Source organism: Psittacula echo (assembly GCF_963264785.1).
Source record: "Psittacula echo genome assembly, chromosome: 4".
NCBI lineage: Eukaryota > Metazoa > Chordata > Aves > Psittaciformes > Psittacidae > Psittacula > Psittacula echo.
In genome coordinates, this window is record NC_137738.1 from 21493431 (window position 1) to 21519647 (window position 26217).

The 26217-nt window shown below is 36.4% G+C and overlaps 1 protein-coding gene across 1 annotated transcript in view; it reads right to left on the bottom strand.

The window, feature by feature from the left end:
• Window positions 1-26217, bottom strand: part of TTC27 (tetratricopeptide repeat domain 27) — a gene marked incomplete at its 3' end in the record, with an annotated part of 120567 nt that overhangs the window by 48900 nt on the left and 45450 nt on the right. Inside the window, exon 10 of the mRNA XM_080614541.1 lies at window positions 5686-5799. Within this exon, the coding sequence (XP_080470667.1) occupies window positions 5686-5799 (114 nt within the window). The remainder of the gene's footprint in view (window positions 1-5685; window positions 5800-26217) is intronic.

Here is a 26217-nt window from a genome sequence, read left to right on the forward strand (position 1 = left end):
CCAGGGCAAAGCTTAGGCAGAAAGATGTGAATGTTGTATCTTGCAATCTGTTGATATTTTTCTTTGCAACTCTCTGACATCACTTTGTCTATAAAAGAAGTGTAACATTACTGTTCAATATGGCTTAAGGAGTCTCCTCTCTGACATTATGACTCTTAATACCATCACTCAAATTGTCAGGACACTGAGTGAAACGACTTTAAAGGGAGAAAGGTGAATGCCTTCAGAGCTAATGTTCAACGGAAAACATTTGGAAAAAATGGAAGGCTTAGTGGTTTTGGCTGCTTTAGGAAGTGCATTGACCCTAGGAATGGAACAGCTCAGTTATTGAACATAATTCTCAAATAAGCAAAAAGGTTTGTACTTTATAATACTAGCAGAGAAAATATGAAGAAACTTTAGCACATAAAAATGGTTTCATTCTTTTCCCCACACCAGCTAATAGTGCTGATCCAAACTGGCAAATACAACAGTGCAGTAGAAAATTTCAAGGCAGAAATCATCACCTGGAAAATTATACTGTTCAATTTTTTCTTATTTTGCTAGTGGCACAAAACCACTTATTCCTGAAAGACTCTTGGCAGGCTGGATCTCTGGTTTAATTTGGGTTTTATTGCAATAATTGCACAGTGGAAGAAAAACAGAGGGAGCCAAGCACCACCATGGTAATTATTTTGAAGTGTGCCATGTATCCCCAGAATCTCTTCTGTCATGTAACATCTCCTGTCTAATCTATCATCTGCTTAAGCAAAACGAAATACGATTTGGAAATATGTGTCTCGAGACTGAAATAATAACTGTCACCAGGAGGTCACTCTCTTGTGATTGCTCTCTGAAGTAATAAGGCTTATTTCTAGGGTTCTGGAGATCTTGTGATCTCGCATACAATTCATTAAGGAAAGGTTTTATAAGACACCTGGCTCTTATCCTCTTTTTAAACACTTTTGGAACATGTGTTCTAATTATAAATACAATTCATAATAGTTGAGAACTATTGGGATATCAATGCAGGATGTCTATAGAAGAGGTCTGTCTTGCACTTACTACCCTCCTGAAGAAAGTGAATTAAATCTCTCGCAGTTCAACAGTGCATCTCACAGATCCCAGTAATTTTGTTAAAACTTTCAACTTCATGTAAAACAAATTTTTAGCAATTAATTTAGCAATGTTCTCTCTCTTCCTCACCTCTCCCATTCCATACACAACTCAAAGCAACTACTAAAATCTTATTTAATGTACTCTTAGAGTACAACAGCGAGTTAAAGAATAAGAACTCCTAGTACAGTGACCTAACAGTTTAGCTGAACAGACAAGTGCTATAATTCCCTTGGTCATACTGGAAGTCTCTCTACATTGCTCCAATCCCAGTCTTGAGAGGCCTGACAAGAAACATCGATGACTTGAGAAGCAAAAGCAGTGGGGAAAAATGTGTTAATCTCAAACCTCTCTAGATGACCTTAGTGTGAGGAAGACTGCTTCCATCTTTCTGAACTCTTCCCTTGAATGTTGAATTTGTTCAATGTAGAACAACCGCCAAATAAAGCGGAGGGAGCAAGCTGGCAAAGAGGTGACAATCTAGTTTTGAAAACAGAAAGGATATGCTTCTATGATATCTATGACGTAACTTTCTTGCATAACAATTTAAAGACCATCAATGTGAAAATAACGAAATAGCAATGTTGCATTCAGGCTCATAGAGCTCAAGATGCCAGTTCTGTTAGATCTATACCAGCCACTTCTCTCTACAGCTGTACATAAACCTTTTTAGATTTGAAAGAACTGAATGTCAGCTAGCATGTTTCTATAGTTAAGAACAATTTAAACACATTATTTCCCTTTTTGATACATACAGAAAAACATTAGTTGCTGGAAAAAATGACACTCTGAAGTATTATTTAAGTGAAAATTACAGGGCAGTTGATACAGAATTCCCAAACACATACATTTGTGTATGACTAAGGATATAAAACAAGATCTCATGTGACCTTTCAATCTTAGACATAATGATTAGCCTATAATATTCCTAGTCTGCTCCCAGCTCTCCTGAAGTCTTATTAAAAACACTCAAGACACATTTCTCTTCCCCAACAGGCAAATTCCTTTGCTGCCAAGAAAAGCAAGCAAGAGAGAACTGTATGAAATACTGCATACGTTCTACTATATGTTAGGAAAGCCAAGCGATTAGGTTACAGTCATGCTATCACCAGGTGCAGCAAGCAGCAGAAAATACAATCAGAAAAGGGGCACATAACAAGCTGATAAAAGCTGCAAGCACAGAGGTAGCCAGCGTGAACACTCTGAGCAAGCTCCAGGAAGTAACTGTAACAAGTCACTGTAGGATAAGCCTGAGCAGGCTACTGGTGCACCAGGCACATGGCAGCTTCACCTCTCTTGCTGCTGGCGTAATCCAGCAGCAAACGATGCTCTCACTTAAACACCACCATCCTTAGTACAAAGCATGTAATTTTTATGCCTTTTCTTCATTCCTAAAATTAGTTAAAAGTCCACTGAAGAGTACACTTTTTTCAAAATTTATTATATTTCATATATCAAGAAACTAAAATAGTTTGTTTGGTTTTGATCAGGTTTTTTTAAATCATCCCTCCATTTTCTCTTTTTTACATAGCTCCTACACCACTTAAAATATATTTTTTCTCCCCATCCTATTACTTGAGCTCTGTCTGTACTTTCAGCAGTAATGTGTGGATTAACAACTTATTCCAACCCATTTTCCACTATTAATAGTTTCTGACTTACTTTCTTAACAATAGAAGGTAGGTGACGATCCCAAAACTGATGTAGAAGTGGCAGGTTTCTAATTATGTGGAGAGCTATTTACCAAAAATTGTCCAATTTTCTTTGTTTTCTCCCTCCTCCTCTTTCCTTTCTTTCCACCCTAACACTTCTCATCCTCCTTCACCTACACACATACGGAAAAAACCTAAACACCAAACCTTCAAAAATCATACTGTATCCAGCGATACATTTTGGTTGGCAGTACCTTGATCCAGACTTCAATATATGTTATACTGGTCATGATTAAATATTCTAGTGGAATGCAAAGTTTTAGCTGTCCTTTTCTTAGAAAACTGGTTGAAAAAGGTACTGGATTTAGAAATCTTTCAACATATTTTTGTGGATCCAAACCTTATTTAGGCAAAAACTGGACAGACAACCAGTAGCATCCAGAAAAAGTTAAGAATAAAAATCTCTCCTACTCACTTCGAGTTAACTACAATGTTCCAGAGTACCTAGAATCACCATTTTAAAACCTGTTCCAAAGACTGCATGATCTAGAGTTCCTATTTTTAAAGTAACCAGAAAAAGGTTTTGAAAATTATCACTTCTCTTTGAAGCCTTCCAGTCAGAAAAAAAAAAAACCCAAAAAACAAAAAACAAAACACAAAATAATTTTATAATAACTGTTTAATGTAAAGATATACTTAATATGTGGAGCATGGCAGCTAATTCAACCAATATACCCTTGTTTCAAAAATAGGTGCAATTATTTTCAAGCAATTAAAATAAGTTTAACAAAAACATGCATCCAAAAACCACTCTGTCAACAAACAACATAGCCTGGCCTGATTTCAGGCTGGAAATCAGCATATGCCTGCCCAGTGATACTCATACTTTTAGATGCTTAGCAGCTGCAGATCCAGTGTAGAAGCACGCAAGGGTGGAAATGGGGAAAGGAGGGAGAGTTACAGTAGAAGAGGACAGGACAGTCCAGCATCACTAAGTCAGAGCCCATGAGGGCTCTTGCACTCTTCAGACAACCCTGAAGTAAGTAACTTAGAGAATTTAATTTATCACTGCTTATTTGAGCTGTCTTACAAGAATTTTTACAATTACTTTAAAAATTTGATAGTATAAACAATGGTGGAATCTAATCATATTTACACATACCTCCTCCCTTAATCTTCAATATCTAAACTTTCTGCAGCAAGTATCAGCAACTAGTAAACATGAAACTATAAAACAACCAAACCAAACCAACTCCCCCACAAACCCAATTTGTATGAAAATGGTACAGTTTTGAAATCCATTTTCTAGTGATAAATAGCTGCAGAACTTGCTAGCTCTTTGGCATCTTCATGAAGACAACATAGCAAAAACCTTGGTGTTATGAATGAAAAATAACATCATTCACTGTATGTTTTCTGATTCCTTCTAAGAACTGTAAGAAACCAGCATATTTAAAAATTCTGATCCGATGGAACTCAGGAATGAAAACTTTAAATGGAAAGTTATTCAAGTTGTTTGATTCATTTAGTACATATCAATCCTCAAGCAACTTATAACTGTTTCTGGAAACTGAGCTTGATACTGTATCAAATCAACTCATATATGTTATTACGTTCACATGTCTAGAAAACTTAAAGAAAACAAACATTTTAGGATTAAAGATAATCTTCAAAACCACAGATTCTGTGTCTACTGTGAGGTCACTTTCTGAAATGTCACAGAGCATATTAATCAAATCCTTTACATTACTGCAGTTGTGGAACACAATGAAGTCACACAAATGTACTTGCAACAATTTCTGTCATGAGATGGTCAAACTGTAGAGTACAACAATTTCCAGTAGTCACGTTTAATCAAGTTGACAAAAATGTTTGAGATACTCCAACTGTTTTACAGCTTAGGGCATCAAGGATTCTGAGATTGCTTCCCAAATGCCAACAGATACTTCATCTCCCAGACTGGGAATCCTGGATCTTTTGACACTCTCCCAATGACCCCAAGAAATTCCACTATAGCAACTCTGATACCTCCTCAGAAAAACAAAAATGCAGCAGCACATCCCAGCTGCACTTCTTCCAAGATCCATGAATCAACAGTGCTTTTAAATGAAACATCAGCTTTTTGGAATTTAATTTACAGCACCATAATCTTAATTTTATACATTTCTGGCTCTTATAGTCATCAGAACTGTCGCCTGACAGACATATAGAAATGCCTGCTGTTTATGTGTGACAAAAAGACTTAACAGCGTAACGATGACAATCAGCTGACAAAAGTCTGTAACATGAAGGGAATTAAAAATAAAAAACCTACAGAACTTTCCTTTGAAAAATCTATTTCTTAAATAAATCCCAATTTTTATTTTTTCATACTTGGAAACTGATCTTCTCTTTTTTTGGAGCAAGATTATTTAATCACTGCCTCAAACTTGCAATAAAATACTAATCACTAAGTATCACATCAAAATGGTAAATCAGAAGTACTGCTTTATTCACAAATGTGTTTTCTTGTTCTCACAATACCAATGACTACAAATTTGAGTGTTTTCTACAGATAATTTACTTGCATGAAAACTATTTAAAAATATGACAGAAGTAGCAGCGTTACATTCATGAACTTCTACATAAAAACTGCTATCAGAAGTCACAAACTAGAGGTAAGAAAACAAACTTTAATTTCAATATTCTAAAACTTGTTATTTTTGAAAGAAGGTGACCAAGTATTACTTGTATGTATTACTGTATGTTTATGAGTTTATCTTGAAACTAGCAGACATAAAAGGATTTGTGGTTTATGCATTTAATTTGGAAACATAGTAAGAAAATTATCTCACTGTACAGTTAGCACGGAGGAAATGCAGAAGCTCTTAACTCCTGCCTATTTCTATTTGCTATATAAAGAATCTCTTTTTTTAAGAAGGCAGCTCAGAAGTCTTACCTGAGTCTGCTTCATTGCCCGTTCCATTCTGCGAGTACTTCCTTTTTCAAGCTTGGTCCGAAGGAATAAGGCTGACGTCTGAATGGCCCAGAACTTTGGCTGAGAGAGCAAGCACTGCAGAGAAAAGTAACATTTTTTAATTTAAAAGACACTGAAGACAGTAAAGTTCATAACAGTGTTCTCAAACATGAATGCTGTTTCCTATTCTGAAAGCCAAATATGTGGTTGTAGTGCTGCAGCACTGTGTGTACATGTACCCATAATGTTCATACACCAATATGCACAAATTGATATGGCTACTCATAATGAAAGGCAAATAAAGAATTTGATACTGAGCAATCTGGCTCAGCCTTCTTGACACCTGTACACTGGACAGCTGTAGATAGCAGCAGAAATCCTACTTAAGGCTGAACAAAACCAGTGCTTTCTCAGTTTCTCCTCACACACAAGGTGACCTGATGCCTGCATTTACACCATCTCCCTATTAAATAGGCTGAAACTGCTAAGAAACTGAAGAATATTAATTTAGAATATGCCATGACTTGAGAATAACAGGAAGAATTTTTGACGGGCAGTACATGGGCCAAGGATACGGAATAATCTAGGTAAAAAGCTTTTCTAAAGACACAGCAAATTATCACTTGGAACACCCTGCCCTGATGCCAAGAACGTGGCGCCGGTCTCCAACCACTGATTTTTAGGAAAGGCCAACAGGATATATGTAGCAAATACAACTTTGATATCCCTTAATAATGTACACACCCCCCCTGGATTCTTTCCAGTATTGTTTCAGACACAGTATACCATTTTTCTGTTAAGATACTCACTTTGAAAAGGGAGACAGCAGGAAAACATCCTTGCTAGTTTTATAGACACTACAAACACAATCCAGCTTCTCTGATAAAATAAATTTGCCTTGAAGACTGGAAAAAAAAGCCGCTTTTGCTTTATTCTTTCAAAGATCTCCCCAAGCATTAAGAAAGTATACTTTGCTGGTGGTTTGTGTAAAATTCCTGACATTTCTGTCATACTGTAATCTACTACTTTTCCCCCTAGTGTTTTCACAGGAAAGGAGGCAGAGAGAAAGAAGCAAAACCAAACTTTCTCCAAGGAAAACTACAATGGGAAGACAAGCGACAGCAAATGAAAGAATGAATGAAAGCAGTACGAACGTATGTACACCCAACATCAACATCAGTTGATCCTCCCTCTTGTAACCAACAATCTCTGCACTGATTCTTTCATGGCTTCGACCCAGTATTATATTAAGAAGTACACAAAGGCTTCTATAGTGTCCTGTATGCTTTGAGGACCCGGAAGTATCAGTGGAATGCCATTGCAACATTCTCCATGCTTTCAAGCGCCCTTTTACAAATTAATTATGATCAGTAAATCTATTAATTGATCCAAATCCTAGTTCTAAGAGCTCATCTCTCTCCTGTCTCATCATGGGAAGCTCAGTCTACTACTTACTTTTGTTTGGTATGAAGACAAACTGCGGGACACAAGTGAGTCACTCTTTACAAGAGGACTCTGGTTCCTGAATTTATCCTTTGATGGCTACCCCAGGCAGCTGCTAAAAATCCTTAAGGGAGTGTTAGGGCAAACACTTTGACAGTGTTTACTTTACTTTAAAAGCTCCCTTTTGTAAGAAAGGTTATCCTTACCCCCATTTTCTACACTATTGGTATTCTGTCATATTATTTTATTTTTTAATTAAAGGTACCTATTTTCTCTGCCACATGGTGGTAGACACTAGTATTTATTTTTCAAATCACCACATCATCTCTTAAAAGAATAATGAAAACTAAAGGTCTTGAATAATAATTCTCCTAAATAGACTTTCTGGTTCAACTATAGCCCTTTTCCAGCAGCAGATTAGTTGCCCCATCACTCCGGATCTCCTTAGCAACTGGCAGGACCTGGGCACAGCACAAAGCCTCTGTGTCCACACCATCCAGCTGTGTAAGAGAACTGGCAGCTCAGGACAGCCTGTCCTTTACTTCCATGTATACCTCCTCTACCACTGTGTTGACAGTGATTTAAGCAAACATGCTGTATGAGGTGTGTATTAAGTCATATAGGGAGGGAGGAGAAGTGAAACCAGGTGGAAGAAGGGAGAGAATTATGCTTCATTCCTCTGCAGAAGCAGTGAGTCTCATATGGAATAACAATCCCGCTTTTAAAAGGTATTCATAAAGCAAAATGTGAGGTATACCTGCTGTACAGTTACAGAAAAAAAAGTGCTGCAACTGCATAGAACAATAAGAAGCAGTCCTATTTTTCACTTAAGAAACACTTGCAATTTTATACTGAGCTCAGTCCTGTGCCAGAATTCAAACGCTCACATTCTCATTGCCCAATTGTAATGTTTAAAGCACCACAGATACAAAATAACACACATGTAAAGGGTGCAAATGTTTGCACTCAACGGCCATAAAAAAATAAGTTCAGAACACGTATTCCTAACTATTAAGCAAGCTTCACTCTTCTACCCCAAATCTCCACATATTCCAGAAAACCAATATTTTCTTGTAAGTCCCAAAGCTAAATTTATGTTTTCACCTAAATGAAGCTAAATGTAGACTTTATTAATAAGAATATAGGTTATAATAAAACATCTGGAAAAAAAGAAAAACTAAATCAAGGTTATGCAAGTGTGTCAACATATCTGGAAGTTTACTGTACTGTACCAAAGGGAGCTAAGAAAATTAAAACAATAATTCCAAAACAAAACCACTACTGAGAATCTTCACAAGTCATCTTTGCTCTTACTTTAGGGGAAGAACAATAAAATAACCAGGAAAACTAGATGGGGTGAGAAGAAAGGAAAGAAAGGTTATGCAACATTTTCTGTGCTGAATGGAATGTTTTCACATGGGAAACAGATTCACATGGGAGACAGATTTCTCCAATTCTGCCCCACATTTTTTCCTAAAAACAACAATGCTTTGTATCATCCTCTCCCATCATATCACAGTGTAAAAAGGAGATTACCAAAATATTACACAAAACAGAGTATTTCATTCAATATATTATCCTTACATGACATTGGAATGAAACAACATGATCCTCAAAGTCTTAATAACGAAGTAGTCCATTACTGTACAATACCTTTATAATATCCCCATTACTATGTATGAAGAAAATGGCAAATAATACCTAAATTTTGAGATAGGTGCACACTGTTAAGACACATAGGTCAAACCCAGACATGAGTCCTACCAAACCCAGGTGAACTCTCAGGTGGCATTAATAAGGGATTCAGCCTCAGTGAATTGGAGAAGCTGCCAACAAAACACAATACACCTAATTCAAGCCTATTGAATTCACAGCTTGTATATGAGAAGTTATACTAATGGATTCTGCAGTACAATCCTTGATTTGTATAAAACATGACTACATGATAGTTCTGAACAAACAACAGTGATTAACTTGGAAACAAACATATATAACAATAAAATCTCTGTTGGTGACATGGACAGTGCGATTGAGTGCACCCTCAGCAAGTTTGCTGATGACACCAAGCTGTGTGCTTCGGTTGATACACTGGAGGGAAGGGATGCCATCCAGAGAGACCTCGACACATTTGTGAGGTGGGCTGATGCCAACCTGATGAAGTTTAACTATGCCAAGTGCAAGGTCCTACACCTAGGTCGGAGCAATCCCAGGCACAGCTACAGGCTGGGCAGAGAAGAGATTGAGAGCAGCCCTAAGGAGAAGGACTTGGAGGTGCTGGTTGATGAGAAAATGAACATGAGCCGGCTTCAGTGTGTGCTTGCAGCCCAGAAAGCCAACCGTATCCTGGGATGCATCAAAAGGACCGTGACCAGCAGGTCGAAGGAGGTGATCCTGCCCCTCTACTCTGCTCTCGTGAGACCTCACTTGGAGTATTGTGTGCAGTTCTGGTGTCCTCACAACATAAAAAGGACATGGAACTGTTGGAACAAGTCCAGAGGAGGGCCACAAGGATGATCAGGGGACTGGAGCACCTCCCGTATGAAGATAGGCTGTGAAAGTTGGAGCTGTTCAGCCTGGAGAAGAGAAGGCTGTGTGGAGACCTCATAGCAGCCTTCCAGTATCTGAAGGGGGCCTACAAGGATGCTGGGGAGGGACTATTCATTAGGGTCTGTAGTGATAGGACAAGGGGTAACAGGTTCAAACTTAAACAGGGGAAGTTTAGATTGGATATAAGAAGTTCTTTACTGAGAGGGTGGTGAGGCACTGGAATGGGTTCCCCAGGGAAGTTGTGAATGCTCCATTCCTGGCGGTGTTCAAGGCCAGGTTGGACAGAGCCTTGGGTGACATGGTTTAGTGTGAGGCCCATTGCCGGGGGGTTGGAACTAGATGATCTTAAGGTCCTTTCCAACCCTAACTATTTTATGATTCTATGATTCTAAGATGCTGAAACAAACTATTTTAAACCATCTTCTCGTCACAGCTTCTGTCATCTATAACCAGTGGTACTGCAGACAACATTTCCAAGTAATAATTTTGCAATTTACACCATTAACTGGGGTAATAATCTGAGCACCTATAAATTCCTCACCTTCCTAAATATTATCAATAAGAAATATTTTATATTTGATTGCATGTTTCAATAGTTTGTCAATAGATGACTAAGACCTACTAATCTGAAAAAACAAATTTTGAGCATCTGTTCAAGAAAGCAAATCTTCAGATAAATAAACTGTTAATCTCTAGAAACATTAGGTAGGAATGCTTTAAGCACAAGTAATTAGAAGATGTAAGGCTCTATATTCTCCAGTCACATTTTACTAGCTATGACAGCTTCATATTTTCTAAGGCCCAACAAGGAAAAAATTACATTAGGATTTCACTTTAGATGCTTCTTGTTACAACTTGATAAATAGCATAATTATTTCCTCTAGAGAGCAACACTAACAAGATAAGGGACGCAAACAGGGAATATAGTATTTTCATACTTGAGAATGCAAGGCTCCCATACATTTTATGACACTGGATATATTTAGTGGTTAGCAGATCTTTAAGATCTAAGCAGAGGGAATATATGAGTTAGTGTTTATTCTACTCCATGTACATCTCTCTCTTGTACATCAAGATTGAAAGAATTACTCAGACATCAAACCAACATCAAAGGCCCTTTTGATAGGTTTTAACAACTATCAAAACCTGTGCTGTATATGGCTTGACCCATCTGTTTAATTTCACACTTTCACTAAACACCAAAATCTATCCTACACTTAAAGTCACTCTAAGGGTGATCTGAACTGGGAAATCAAAATATTGCCAACTTATCCTGCAATTTAGAAGTATATATACATGAACACAAAAGCAGTAATTTTAAAAATTTCTGGGTTTTTTTTCCCTATAAGAAGACAGTAATTTTAGCTGGCAACTGACCACATTTTTTTCCACATGGCTTTGACAACTATAACTTTTTTTTTAACCCAACAATATGCAGAGCCTTTGGAATTACAGACTATTATCTGATCAAACAGTCTTAGGGCAAAACTATTAAGACAATGGTAATTCACATTTTCTTTGTAAACACCACAACTTGTATTATATACTTAAAATGAATTATATTTCAGGCATTATTCCAAGTCCTGTGTTATTGCTTCTTTCTCGGTGTTGCTTGGGGAAAATGTGTTATTACTTGGTTGGGTCTTACATATTTTCCTGCCTAACAGTATCTAACATAAATTCTACATGGCACCTTTAGAGTATTAAGCCAAGACCTTTGCACTGTAACAAGAAAACAAAAAACTATGTTATGCTTGATCCTGTATGACGTGCATTAGCAGAAGTTCCGTAATTTCTTTTATCAGGCCTTTCATTGATTTTCATTAGTTGTTACATCAAGATAGCACATTCCGAAGTCAATCATACAACCCCTTGTGATTATTTTTCCAAGGTAGTTCCAAGTTATCATGATTTAAATGCTACATTCTTTTTAAATGAATTGTTCTGACTGTCAGCTAGGTAAACTAGAGAGGCAGGCAGAAATCCTGGAAGTTTTAAAGTGACAGAGAAGATTTACTTTCCTGAACTGGCCGAGACATCAGCATATGCACAGTGCCATTTTCCAGTACTGCTTTAATACTCCATATATATTTCAGTAGATTTAGATCACACACTCATCATATTTTTTCCAAAGTCTAAAGCTATTTACTCAACTGTATGTCAAGGGTTTATTTTGGTCATAAAACTAATCATGGGACTGTACAACTAAAATAGCTTTTCACCGCAACAGGTGTTAGCTGATCACAAGCAGAGCTGGGCTTAAAGTTCTTAGCTGCAGCGATTAGAAATATCTCTTGGTGTTAAAAAGTCAAGAGGAAGGCCAAAACACGATCAGTGATCCGCAGCAAGGGACTAGTTTAATTAGAATGGTATTTTTAAAATTTACTTTGTCTAGTCTTGTCTGGTAGCCTCTGCACTCAAGTTGTAACATTACATCATTTTAAATACAGAGTACCTTTTGCTGAATTTGACTGCTAAAACGAGAAGACACTGATTTTTATTCCTTTATTTTTTTCATTTTTATATCCTTCAAAGTTTGAATGAGATACTTTCACATACATCATTTCAGTGTTTTGGATAATTGAATGCATTTGAAAAAATATTAATTCTGAGAGTTTTAGAATTAAATATATGTACATACACGCAATGCACAGTTCCTTTTTTCTTCATCTGAAGCTGTGAAGAGTTGTCACAAGTTTCTTTTATGTACACTTTACAAAAGCAAAATGTATGCAAAGATGTTAAAAACCTCTTAGTTAAAGAGTTGATCATTTAGACTATGCTAGGCTGATATAGAAATGAATGCTGGACTCAATATAGCAGCAATTACGTTGCACTTACCTAAATGCAATTTAACGTTCTTAAATATCTCACTTAATCTCAGTTTGTAAGCAACTGACTCTCTCTGGAATTTACCGTATCTGAAATCTGTCACATCTGAAGGTACATTAAATACAATCTAACAGCTACTCAGTGGCTGGCTTAATCCATTTAAAACTTAGAAGGGAAGAATGGAATAAATTTTCATCTTGCAAGACTTACAAAATATTCCACTAGTGTACAAAACAAGGCTAACATCACCTCATCTTCACTGTATTTTCCACAGCTTTTTTTTAACCCCACTTAAATAGTATTCTGTGGCAAACGGATAGCACTTGATAACATTCACCCAAAGGAATCCTCATATTCCATCCTGTTCATCACCCTAAACATATTTCACCTCCATGGCACTGTCTTTAAGCAGTAACTCTTAACTCTTTCTGATACCTGCCTTGCAAAGAACAGCTTCTGGACAATTACTTATGCTAGGCCATCTTAGAAATTGTGCTGACTATTGTGCCATTTCTGTAGTACCTAGGACTTCAAGGAATCAAGAAAAATCTGGCAGAAAAGCTTGGAAGTTAGTCCCACTGGGTCTTTTTTACACAATTAGCAATGGCTGGAAGGGTCCCTAAAAAGACCATTGTGAACAAGCATCAGCCTCAGGGACTCCCTGAGAAAGCCTCTTACTCTCCCCATTGAATTTATGAAGGAAACTAGGTTCCTAGCTTATACATATTGGTTGGGTGCCCAACTGAGCTGCTTCTTGCCAATGAATCCTCTACACAGGTTCTCAGTTTCCTGGTATCTTCCAGTCTCAAATCTCCTTTGATTCCCTTGAATTTGTAACAGGGCTGCAGACACCTCTGGAATGACTGTTTCATCTGCGTGGTAGAAAAGATATGCTCTAAACCAGACTTTCTCTATAGATTTTTCTCACAGATTTCAAAGTGAAAAATACCTAAGCTGTACCTCACATCCTGATGTAGTTTTTAACTCAAGCCAAAGACCAAGCTATTAGAAAAACGCTCATGTCCAAAGCGGAGTCCATTATCTGTTTCTTCTTCATTCCTGCTACACTTTTTACATCTTCTGAATACACATTAAGAACTTTTTGAGCTTGCTTTTAAATTTGAGGTTTCTATGGCTTTTCTTGGAAAATCTCCTCACTCCGTAACTTCAAGACTCAGAAACATGCAAAAATTGTCTGTATTAAGAAAATGAAATTAAGGGAGGTCATTTGATGTGGACATCAGTATACTATAATCTGAAATCTAGTCAGCAGTAGAATACACACAAGTATATAATGATTGTCTTTTGAGCTAGATGTGAATGTAGTTCTGCAGATAAAACTGAAATTGTGGCTCAGTGTCCCCTACATTATACACTTCACAGAAAAAAAGGTCAAAGCAACTGAGCACTAGAGAAACATTCCCTTGCAATGGAGGCCTCATGTGTTCCACAGAAAAAGCTGAGTAGAGATTTATGCTTACTGAAGAACTTTCAATGAGAAAAAAAGACTCAAGGAAAGCTTGGTATGGGTTTAAATATAACAGAAACACAGAAAAGCAAGCTTACATTAACTTGTATGGATCAAAACCAAAAAGTAGGGAGACACAGAGAGCTACAAACATGATTCTTTGATTCTGCATAATTCAGTCTATTATTTAACTTGTACGCATGCAGGTACATAACTTTCAGAGACCTATGGCAGGAACAAAAATCAGAATTCAAAGTAATTTTAGACTAATTGGAAAAATCAACTGAAATCAGGTTCTGCTGGGAAAATGTTTTAATGCCTTCTTCCCCTTTTTCTACTTTCTAATAATAGTACGAAGGTACTGAGTGTTAAATTATTTGTTCAGTTCTACTTATACATTCAAACTGCAGATCTATCCTGGATGTCCAAAATCATATACATTTTCTTCCACATTAACAGGCATCAGTGGGACGATATGTAGCAATTTTCTAAGAGCTTAATGCTTTGTGATGATACTAAGTGGTATCCATACTGTATCCTCTTGTAAGAGTTAAAAAAAAAGAATAATTTTTCATGTTGTTGCTTAAGCTGGGGTTTGGGTTGTATTTTGATTTTTCTTTTCATTTTGAGAGACTGTTTAATTTTGGAAGCTAGTTTTCCTTGGAAGTTCTCAATATTTTTTAGGAGAAGGAATAAACTAAAGAAGAAAAGGAAATGTCATGAAGAAAGAAGATACTGTATTATTTAAAGGAATCTGCTTACAATGACTAACGAAGGGTAAATCACATAAGACATGGCTCCTACTTTCAGTTAGAATGGAGTCCAGGCGCACTACTGACACTTACTCTGTTGTGCCAAACATATCACTTATTCTGTATTATGCTGAGAACTACTTCAGCCAGATTTGACTGTAGTAGCATTGTCTTTTTCAGGTCTGTGGTTTGGACTTACTCCTGAAACAGCACAAGTACAGACTTCCACACCACATCACAGTACTGCATTTGTTTCCTAAGGCCCAATCTCAACAGCAATAAATCAGGTTTTTGGATTCAAAAGACCAGACTTCAACTCTTTAGTACCAACGATAAGGATTTCCCTAGGTATTAAACATTGAATTTCTCATTTTAGCTGCTCAATCTCAGGAATTTTACCGTCTATGCCAAGGTTCTGAACACATCATGTGCTCTTTTGATACTATCCTGAATAACAGAAAAGCACATTCAAAAAATTGCTCTCTGCACAGTTAGTAAAACAGTGAATTTGGTTTGAGAGTGGCTAGATATCATGTTTTAAAAATAGATGGCTTCAGGACTTTATTTAAAGGTACATGCTGTCTGAGGACATGCAATCTGTTTAGCTTGAAAGCAAACAAAGCAAATGACTAAGAAAAGGGTGACAGATAGAAAACCAGTGCCAATGGAGAATATCTAACTTGTTCCATTCAGATTGGTCATGTATGAGAAGAAACATGTCCTACCCCGTACTACATATTCCCTTGGAAACTACCACAGTAGGCTTTCAAATGCTCTGCCCTGCTTGCTCCACCCTCTGCCTCGTCTCTCCTCTGAGAAGGAGCATTTTTGGAACACAGTGCTACAGGTTAACTTATCCTCTGCTGATATAAATTTATTCCTCAGGGAGACAGTCATTACTTTTCATCTTTCCATTTCTGGCACTGCTGCCTGTGGCTACAGAAAAACCCATGACTTGTCAATGCTTTCTTTAAGTTGGTTAACTCATTTTTATAATAGTACTTCTTACTCAGCAAAATCTAGGTAAGACTACACATTAAGGTGTCCATTTCTTTCTTTCTGCTTCTTTGCTTATTTGACCTGTTCAGGGCAAACTCAATGTTTGCAGCACTCTGGACCACTGGAAAAATCCTTTAGGCCTGACAGATCCTGCATCCTTACACAACTGACCCAGGGTGGTGGGATTTGTCTGTTCTGACTGCCTGGTCACATACATGAGCTTGCTACTATGTCTCTTCCACCACAATGTTTCTTCTATAGACTGCCAGTGATGCTTCCTGTTTATTTGGTCTATCAAAATCTTTTGGAAGAATACAGCTTCATACTCTGCTGCTATCTGATGTAGCACAGATTCCTAGTCTAAAAGAAAATTGCATCTTTTCTTGCAATAGCAACTTCAGAACAAATATCCATTGACAAGAATTATTCTGAAAATACCTTAATTGAGTATCTTTTGCAGGAAGAGAATGCAGGGTATCAAAAATAGTGGTTCTTGGACAGATTTGGGACACAACTATAAAAATTATACAAAACAATGAGTCTTTCCTCAGTAAAGGCATAAAATTATCTTCTTGAAAAGAAACAATTTAAATGGTTTCATAAGTTCAAAACTTTAAGAGTAGTCAATGCCACAACAAGAATAATGTAACAGTTGCATACAGTTTTTAGATTATAAAAATGCCCTTTGTGAACCCATCCTACAATATGTTAACTAGTCAAAATCAGTTATCACATCTTTTTCTGTAGCAGGAAGAGCCAAAAAAATTCAGAAAGAATTACATGCTTAAACCTGTGATTTACAGTAAGGCTGCCACTGACTTTACTATGAAGCCATGTCACATAGAAATTATAAAATTTCTACAAAACATCTGCACAACCTTCAGTTTGTAAGAACAGCTGTTTGTAGAAGAACGGTGAGTCACAGCGGAGGAAAACCCACACAATGCCAGATAGGACTCTACAGGAAAGCGTTATCATACCTGGTTTTCCCCTATTTTGAATGCCAGCATCCACAACAGGAATTCTGCCTACAACAGCCTCCACTCTTCATCAGTTTACATACTACAAAACTTGGTGTTCACAAGTGTAACATGTTGAATGCAAGTGGCATGCCCCAATTATTGTTTGGTGGGCTGAGTGTGTGGCTAGGGTCAAAGTCTGGAGATGACAATTTCAGTGAGAGTTTTGGACGGTCTCAACAATTTTCAGGAAAGAGTGTATTAGTAAGTCTCAATGTCCATTAAAAAAATATTCAATTTATGACTTCTTCCAGTTCCTAACTTCACCAGCAGAAGTATTCTGCCTCTTTAAAGAGCTACTGGTCCCATTACATGCCAAGAGATCAAGGTGATGGATGTCACCAGCATCCTGGTTTTAAACCTTATGTGCAAAAGTTTAGCCTCCAGGAGCAAAACAAAGCTGCAGTCACCTTCCTTTCAGAGAATGAAGAAATAATGGTCCTGGAAGAAGACTAACTCCTTAAGCAACAACTAAAAGCAAGGAAGGAAAGCAATAAAAACAGTGTCAGAAATATGTGAGAAAGAAAGGGAGTAGGGAAGATGACAGCAAGAGTGCATGTCAGATAAAGAGGAGGCAAGAGCTAACAAAGGAAGGATGGCAGGAATATGGCATAGATGACTAAACAAGAAGGAAGCTGACATAGGCACAAGTGACTAATACTGAAAAACTGAGTGTGAGAATGCTGGGGAATAAAAAAGAAAATCCTGTCTTGTGAGCAACAGCGAGTAACATTCCTAGTTCTGACAGAGTTGTGTAGACAGAAGCTATACTCTGAATATATTTATTTGAGACCAAAAGCAGTATCTGGGACGTGCTTAGACTTGAAAGAAGTTAAAAACATGAGCTCTAGTGGATTAAGATTCAAACACAACAGCCTAGCATCTGTCCAGTTGTATTATGCACATAAACAACAGCAGTTATTAAAACAGCTGTGAAAATTGGATGAAGAATGACAGAATAGTTTGAGTTGTAAGGGACCTTTAAAGGCCATCTAGTCCAACCCTCCTCCAATAATCAGGGACACCTCCAACTAGATCAGGTTGCTCAGAGTCCCATCCAGCCTGACCTTGAATGTTCCTAGGGATGGGGCATCTACCACCTCTCTGGGAAACATGTTCCAGTCTCACCACCCTCACTGTAAGTAATTTCTCCCTTATATCTAGTCTGAAGAAGCTACAAGACATTTTCCTTAGATGAAAAAAAGAAGCAATTTTTTTAGTTATGCATCTCCAAGCTTTGCATTTTCCCAGCTCTGCTGGAGATTCACACAAATGTTTGCATACTATAGATAAGGAAAAAATATGAAATACACACAAAAATACAAAATATACACACAAGTATACACAATTCTTACACAATAAGATGCAGGATGAGAAATACAGCCTTATTGCAGCAACTAAATGACCTACTTGCTTTCTGAAGCTTACTACTAAGCTATTAAGCAGCTTCAAACCATGCAAGATGTTCAAAACAAAATAAAGCCAACTTTTTTAAACTTATTTCCTTCCGTTATTCTGAAATTGAAAAGGTTTCACTTACATTTATTAATCTGAAAAGCTTAAACCACGACACGCAGTTTCAGCCAATGATACAAACCAAACCAAGAATGATACTAATTTGAGGGAGTCAAATACATATGCTGTTCCTCTCTGAGTGCTGTAATTTCAAAATCAAACAGATCATTTCACAGCATAGGAAGTCTTTCACTGTCTATTTATAGCAATCTGTAAAATTTACTTCTCATCTTTTGTCTAGACTAGATAGAAGTCATTGTAGAATGTGCTGGCCAACAAATTCTGACAAATCTACTGAAGAAAAAGCCTAGCTGACACAAGACAAAGTCCCTCAAGGAAAAAAGCCCATGCTCCAATTTAATTAATGCAAGACATGCTTACGGATAATATAGACAAGGCAGTAAAATCAAATATGTCAAAATACACCAACTTATATCTAGTTCAGAAAAGGCCTCAAATCTCAGCTTCACAGATACAAAAATATTAAATATTATAAATACTTTTCAAACATTTTTGTGAATTGAAACATTTTATTGGCATTTATTTGAATAGTCTTCATAACTAAAATTTCTACTTGTCATTATTAATGCAGCCAATCCAAACATGTCAAATGGATTTATGCCATACCATATGATCATATAAGCTAAGCATATAAATTATACACAGAAAAAAATGTCTGAATTTTCTCACAGTAATCATGAGACTCATTTATGATAGATACCGCATGAACAGTCCACTAAATGGGCTGGCCTTGTTTTGATGATTTCCTGATGCAATGAGCTAACCTTTATAATCAGAGTATGAACCTTTCCTGCTCATGTATTCGCACAACTGGAAATAAGTTTTTATAAAGGTCATAAACACTTCATGCAAATTACCTAATGAAATTTTCTTGCATATTTCATGTTACAAATAGTTATTTAAAATAATCCTTTGCTTGCAAGTTCTCAGTAAAAATGTATTTGTGGGAGAAAAAAAACCTGAGTGATGTGGTCTGCTGGCAAGAATGCATGTTTTTCTCCCCACCTTTAGTCATAATGTACTGTTTAGTACGCGATCAGTACTAGAATTCAAGCATTCTGTAAATACAAGCAAAATAAACATGCATACAACATTCATGTAGATGTATTTAAATGTTTCACAAATTAATCTTAACACCTTAATTTCTGGTCACCAGAACTTTAATACTTGTTCCCTGCTTTTAAGAAAAGACAGGAAAGGAAATGCTGTGGAAACACCAGAATCAGAGCTGCTTAGCTTTTGTACTTCTATAACATAGATGGCATCATTCTTTTCCAGAACATACTAAAGACAACTAACTACTCATACAAGGGCAGCACACTGTGCTAGCACATGCACAAGATCACTGCTGAACATAATGGAGTTTACTCAAATGAGAAAAGCTAAGTATGTAAATGGGTATTTTGCTGAAACTAAGCTCTAAGTGGTTTTTTAAGAAAACTTTTTAAATCTTTCCTTTTTACATCTCCTTTCAAAAGCCTATGATCTATAGACTTAGAAATTGATTAAACATTATTTTTTATGCAAAAATGTTAAACTGAAAAATCAGTAAATCACCAGAAGAGGGGAAAAAAAACCAAAACAAAAACCCAACAAAAAACAAACTAGAAATCGCTTCCAGTACCCTGGCTACCTAAAACTTCAGGAAAATCACTGGAGATATTTAATTATTTCACCCCTAGTTTGGGAGAAATAGAAAACCAAATTCATGCAGAAGCAGAGTAACACAGATTTATTATCAAATTCATCTCTCATTTTTCCCTAAGCACCTAAAAAAGAAGAATAGCTAGAACTGACCGCAATACTAGCTATTCTTAAAAACAAGCAAATAAAAAAACCCCACACCAAAACCACCCAAAAAACCCCAAGAACAACAGAACTTTGACATTTTTATGATGATAAATGAATTGAGAGTATGAGATTTGCACACTTCTGACAACCTGAGAGGGAAGAAAAAAATACATAATTAATGATGATGATCAAGGACTAGGACATTCCAATCAAACCTATCCTAAACTGTTTAATATTTAAAAAAAATCCCTACCAAACAAAAAAAACCCAAAACAAACAAACAACCCCCCCAATAACAACAAACCAAGAAGATACTTTTTCAGTGTTTCATCTTTAATAAAGACCAGAAAGAATGTTTGGGGTGCCAATATAAGAAATATTCTACTTCATCCGAAGTACAGACATGATATAATCAGAGAAAATTAAACTCAGTTGCTTGGAGACAGTAGCAACTTGACAAGAAAAAAAGAATTCAACCAACTTCATTTTTTCAGATGCTATGGAACAAGTAAGATTGGAGGAATATTTGAAATGTTCAATTAGGAAGGAAAAAGCCAAACGAATGAAGTGGCAATACTAAAACTAGGCAGAGGAGATTTAGGACAGCTAAACTTTAAGCATAATTCTCTCTCACATAAGGTAAAAGAACAAAAATGTAAATCTACTTTGGAAAAGGGACACTTGGATTTACCCCTTGTTTATTAGCTCATCTGCCTCCTCCCCAGCCAAAAAGGCAGATCAGTAGAATACAGACCACTAAAAAAAAAGTGACTTCTAATGCTGATAACATATTCACTGAACTGATCATTAGAATATTGTCAGAACGGGAATACTAAGCAATACACCGAGTAGTAGAAAATATCTTATTTCCTTCAGATGATACGTCAGACATCATTTTGTTGAATAAGGGGATTAATTTAATCTTCTTGCTGAAGTAAGTTCTAATAGTTGTTAACTGGTGAAGTACATGAGAGGGGGAAGGGAAGCCTGCAACATGTCAATTGGCTGTCAGAGAGGTTGCTAGAAAAAGAAATAAGTGAACTGCTGATAGATAAAGAGGAAGGAGGAGGGGAAGAAGAAAGGCTGCTGTGGGAAAAAATGTTACTAACTGTCATCAAATTTGCCTGCTTAACTTCCCAAACCCTTAGACAAGGAAATAATCTATCAATATTTAAACACATTTTTCATGTTCTCTTACCATTGCAGTTTCAATGAGCCCATTAAAATCTGTCACTTAAGTAATTCTGTACAGATTATACAAAGAGCAGACTATTCTGGAAAGTAAAGGCTATCTGAAATTTCTTCCTGCTCAGAAAGGCACACAATAAATCATGAATCATGTCCTGTAAGGTATGATGCAAGCAGACCTGTGGATCTCATGGACTCAGGGAAGAATGTAGATCACAGAGAACAAAGTTGAAAGAGATAAAAGTGTCAATTATGTTGAAATCTGATAGTTTGCAAAATAAACCAACTTCAAACAGACTGTTACTTAATTCCAGTTTTGGAATGGAATGCAAGCTTCCCCCCGTGTTCTGAAACACATGTACTACAGCTCCCACTTACTTTACCCTAAAATACCTAAATGCTTACAACAGCAGCAAAAATAACTGACACCACTAGGTCAATTTCCTATCCACAATACTTTGTAAACATAAGTACCAGACACTTTGTGAAAAAACATCCAAGAAATCTGGTTGAGCCTTCACACATGATACTCCAGCAGAAAGAGGCAGCTTCTCTTTTGCTATACTCAATCCGATTTCTCAGTAACGTGTGATGGGCCAGAAAGCATACATGCCTTAAATTAGCAAGTGTTTAGATCCTAACATTCCTGGAAAATGATTCAGACTTTTGAATAAAAAAAAAAAAAAAGGGGGGGGGGAGGGGGGAGAATAGAACAGCTTTGAATTCATTTACAAAAAAAAGTCTTACTAGTACTAGCAGGGCTTTGCTGAAAGTCTTTGCAGTGTTATAATCTTGTAACCAACAGAGGCTATTCAAAATGGGCAACACAGCTTAGAAAAGAAGTGAAAGAGACTTTTTATAAAGCCATGAAAGCTACAGCCCTAGAGACACATGGCACCCTTAATGAGGTTTTCAATACCCTTGCTGGTTATAAAACAAAGAAAACTACAGCCATTTTCTCAGCAGAGAAAAATGCACTTTTATTTAAGCTATATAAACAGCTTCTCTTTAGAAATCAAATTGGCATGTTAGTTTTATAGAGATTTTGATAGGAAGGCTTAACATTAAAAAATATCATATGCTGTGGTTTGATTGCTCCCTAGTTCCACATTAATATCACAAATACTATACAAAAGATGAGAAAAACAAAGCATTCCCATTTCCACCTTCTGCTCCCTCCTTCCAAAGCCCCATTTTTACAGTGAAAAGCAGAAGTATTCATATGTGCAATACACACACTCTCAATAAAATGTGGACTATAATTCTCTGCTGTGATTTTCAAAGGGAACCATACAGAGACAGTTTCTACTATACACATAATAAATGCCCACCCCTGGAAAACAAAACAAACAAACAAAAAAACAAAACAAAACAACACACACACACACACAAAAAAAACTCAATAAAACCCCACCCTGTCCAACCATTCTGAAATTCCTTAAAAAAACCTGCCTGTTATGGAATGAGTAGCACAACACAGTGGAAAAACAAAAGACATGACACATTCCCATCTGGTCCCTCTTTGGAATGCACAGTAGTCCTTGGATTTTGACAGACTTCTTCTCATTCTCCGAGTCAGACCTTGGTATCTCTCACAGTATCACTGGAACAATTTCCAAATGATCAGGCATTTTTGTTAGAAGATGGTGAATAAGTTTTAAGTTTTGTAATCTGAGCAAAATAAAAGCTATTACACTTTTTTTTCCCTTCTCTTTAAGAAAGATATCCTCACCTGTTCAAAGTGTTGAAAGACAGAAGAGCTGCTAGAGCTTTCTCTTCTTGTTTTTCACCACTCAATAAAGAAACCAACTGCTCTACCCTCCATAAATGATAGAACTCTCAGGAGTATAGCAAATCAATGCAACTAAATTCTAATTTTTCCACAGTCCCTTTCCTTTTCCTTTTCATCTTCTGTGGACTCCAAATAATATAAATATGAAGCTAAGATGTGGGAAGCACAAAACAAGAGGCTTCTTTTCCACAGTTTCTGGTAACTTTTTGTCCTTAGTCCTCTACAGGTTAATATTGTTGCTACCACTCTAAGTAGGTTGATCATACCAGACTAATAAGGCAAAAAAAGTCAATTCCCCACAACAGGCTAAGTACTTATCACATTTACCACAAAGCTCGTTTCTCCTGGACAAAGCAAGGACTAGGACAAATTGAAGGGGTAATGTTAAGGACCAGCTGCAGCTCTGTAATCTTGGATATTCTCTGTTGGGAGTGTAATATCAGACTATAAACACTGAATTGCATCCCCAGTATGTAAACTATAAACTACAGTATAAGCTTTCTATAAAGCTTTAAGAACTTGTATTACTGAGTGGGTTGGTTTTTTTTTTTTTATTTTATTCTCTTTTGTAAGAGAAAAGTGCAACACCAGCCATTGCTTAATCCTTCCCCTATTTGTCTGCAAAAACTGCATAGTCTTAAAACATAAAGGAAGATTTACCAGTTCTTACACACAGCTTTCATGTGTTCATGGAACTCTTACATTTCAGAATTAGTTTTTAGTTCCCTGTGTTAAAGTTTATATTTGCATGATGGATATCTTTTATAAAGCTTTAAACTTATTTTCTTAAAAGTTCTATTTAAAAATATACTGAAATATTATGTACATTTATATAACACTGGTGTTCATTTAAATCTCCTCTTTGGTATATTGTTTTAACTGTATTACCTATTCAAAATAATGCAAACAGCAAATATTTAATAGAAGTGATGTTAAGACCTCACTTTTGGTCATTTACGAAAAGGTTGCTTTGGTTTGTTTTTTTTTTCCTAAAAAGATATTTGGATCACTGATATACAAAGATCAGTGTGATGTACTTCTGAACTTCCAAGGAAAAACTGCTGCCTAATATAAAACCTATTATAAAGCAGACTTCACATTTCTATTTTTACATTAAAACAACCCACTGAAATGAAAGATGGGATAAGGAAGCATATTTAGGCATTGTAAAACTAACCTGAGAGCTGAGAGTAAACTGGGCTGCAAAACCTGAATGTTAAAGCAATACTGAGTTAGTTCTTTGGTTTTTTGCATCGTATACTTCTTATACAGAAAGCTCTGGGGGAAAAAAGGAAGAAACTGGTAATTCTAACAGAAGCATTGGCTTTCACTCCTGGTTTATGTTTCTTTCCTCTCTGAAAAATGGCTTTTAAATGCAATATTCAGCCAGCTGAATCAGCAAGATTGCTGAATATCATATGCATAACTGGGTCTCTAAAGCATACAGTGTGATATTTAATTACTAAATAAGAACTTAGCTTTCTTAGAAGTTCAAGTGCTTACCATAACAGAATTAAAAATAGTATAACCATTTTCCGAAAACATTATACATGAGAAAAAGTATATTTAATTTCCCTTAAAATGTTTAATTTTGTGTTTATTCTTAAGTGCACATACATTACTTCTCAAGTAAAGATCAAAAATAAACAATTTAACTATAAGCAAGAAAAAAAATTAACGCATCTAGTTTCAGCTATATATTAACATCTTAAAAACTGAAATATTATGCTGACAATAGATGAACAGATTTGACTAGAACTCCTCAAGCACTGAAGTCCAAATTATTGTACCAAGAGGAGCTATCCCAGACACATGAGATTACATACCCAAGAAGCACACAGGATTTGATACACCCCAATAGAAATACTTAAAGTAATTCTTATTTACAAAAGTTTATTTTTAGGACAATGGCAGTTATTCCAAAGTGACTTCAGCAAATGAAAAGCAGCAATCCTTTTGTATTTGACAGCAGTCACCAAGCAGTGACTAATAGTGACGTAATAGTGCTATTTGTAGACTCTAAGCTGTGCTGCTTAAAATACATATATATATATCTTAGAGATCTAGTAATTTTTAACTTCTGCCCATAAAAAAGGGTGTTTAGAAAGCCTGTTGGCCAAACTACACCTAGTACAAAGCAGGCCCACATCACCTACTTGATTCCACTTTGATCATCCTTTCCCTTTCATACTACCTTAATTCCCACTGTTCAAGAGAAATTGCAGGTCACATGCATTTGTTTTGCAGTGTCCAAAGCAAGAGGATCTCTTGGAGATTCCCTGATCTAGTAAAAATGCCTTACAATTTTTCAAGTTTCCTAAGATATCTTGAAATGCTTTCCTTTCTTCAGGAAACATAAATTTCAGCAGATATGAAATGAATGCATGACAACCATCTAACCAGCCTGCAGATTTAGGAATCCACATGTAGGCTGAGAAGATGCCTGCTCACACACACACGCACACACAGCAGTTTAAATGATGCTAAACAAATTACTAGAGCAGCATTGATATAGTGCTCATTTGCCTGTTTCACTAGGTAGTACCAAAGCTTGGTAAATACCTCAAATACAACTGATAATATTTGCAGTGTCACTTGCATACTCAGCTAGCACACACCATGAGAACCAAGGCTGTGTTAACATGCACACAGAATATCCCTACTTCCAGGGAGCACAGCAATGGATTTGCTTGCGTTGGGGACTCAGAGCTAAGATGCAAAAGAACTCAGATTTTATCATGAAATTCTGCAGTGAGTATGCACTATTTTAGGTGCAGGTGCAAACTCCACAAAAGCTGTCTTTATTGAAAAGAATTTAAATAAGCTAAGATCTGATTCCTGCCTTCAGTTTCCAGGAAAGATTCAGGATAGCAATGTTAAAATCCATATACATATCTTGGAAACACCAGTCAAGATCAAAAGAGAAAATAATGGTAAGATTAAATTGCATCCCTACATCCAGTTAACTTGGAAACATTAAGCAAAACGTTAAAAGAACACTATTCTGAGAATGAAATTTATTATTTCCTCTAATTTTTAGGGTACCAGCTTCTTCAAGTCACTGCTGTCTGAATTCTGTACCACTAGCAAGAACTACCTTGCTGCTAGTTTATTGCTACAGACCCTTTGCTGATAGTCAGAGCACAA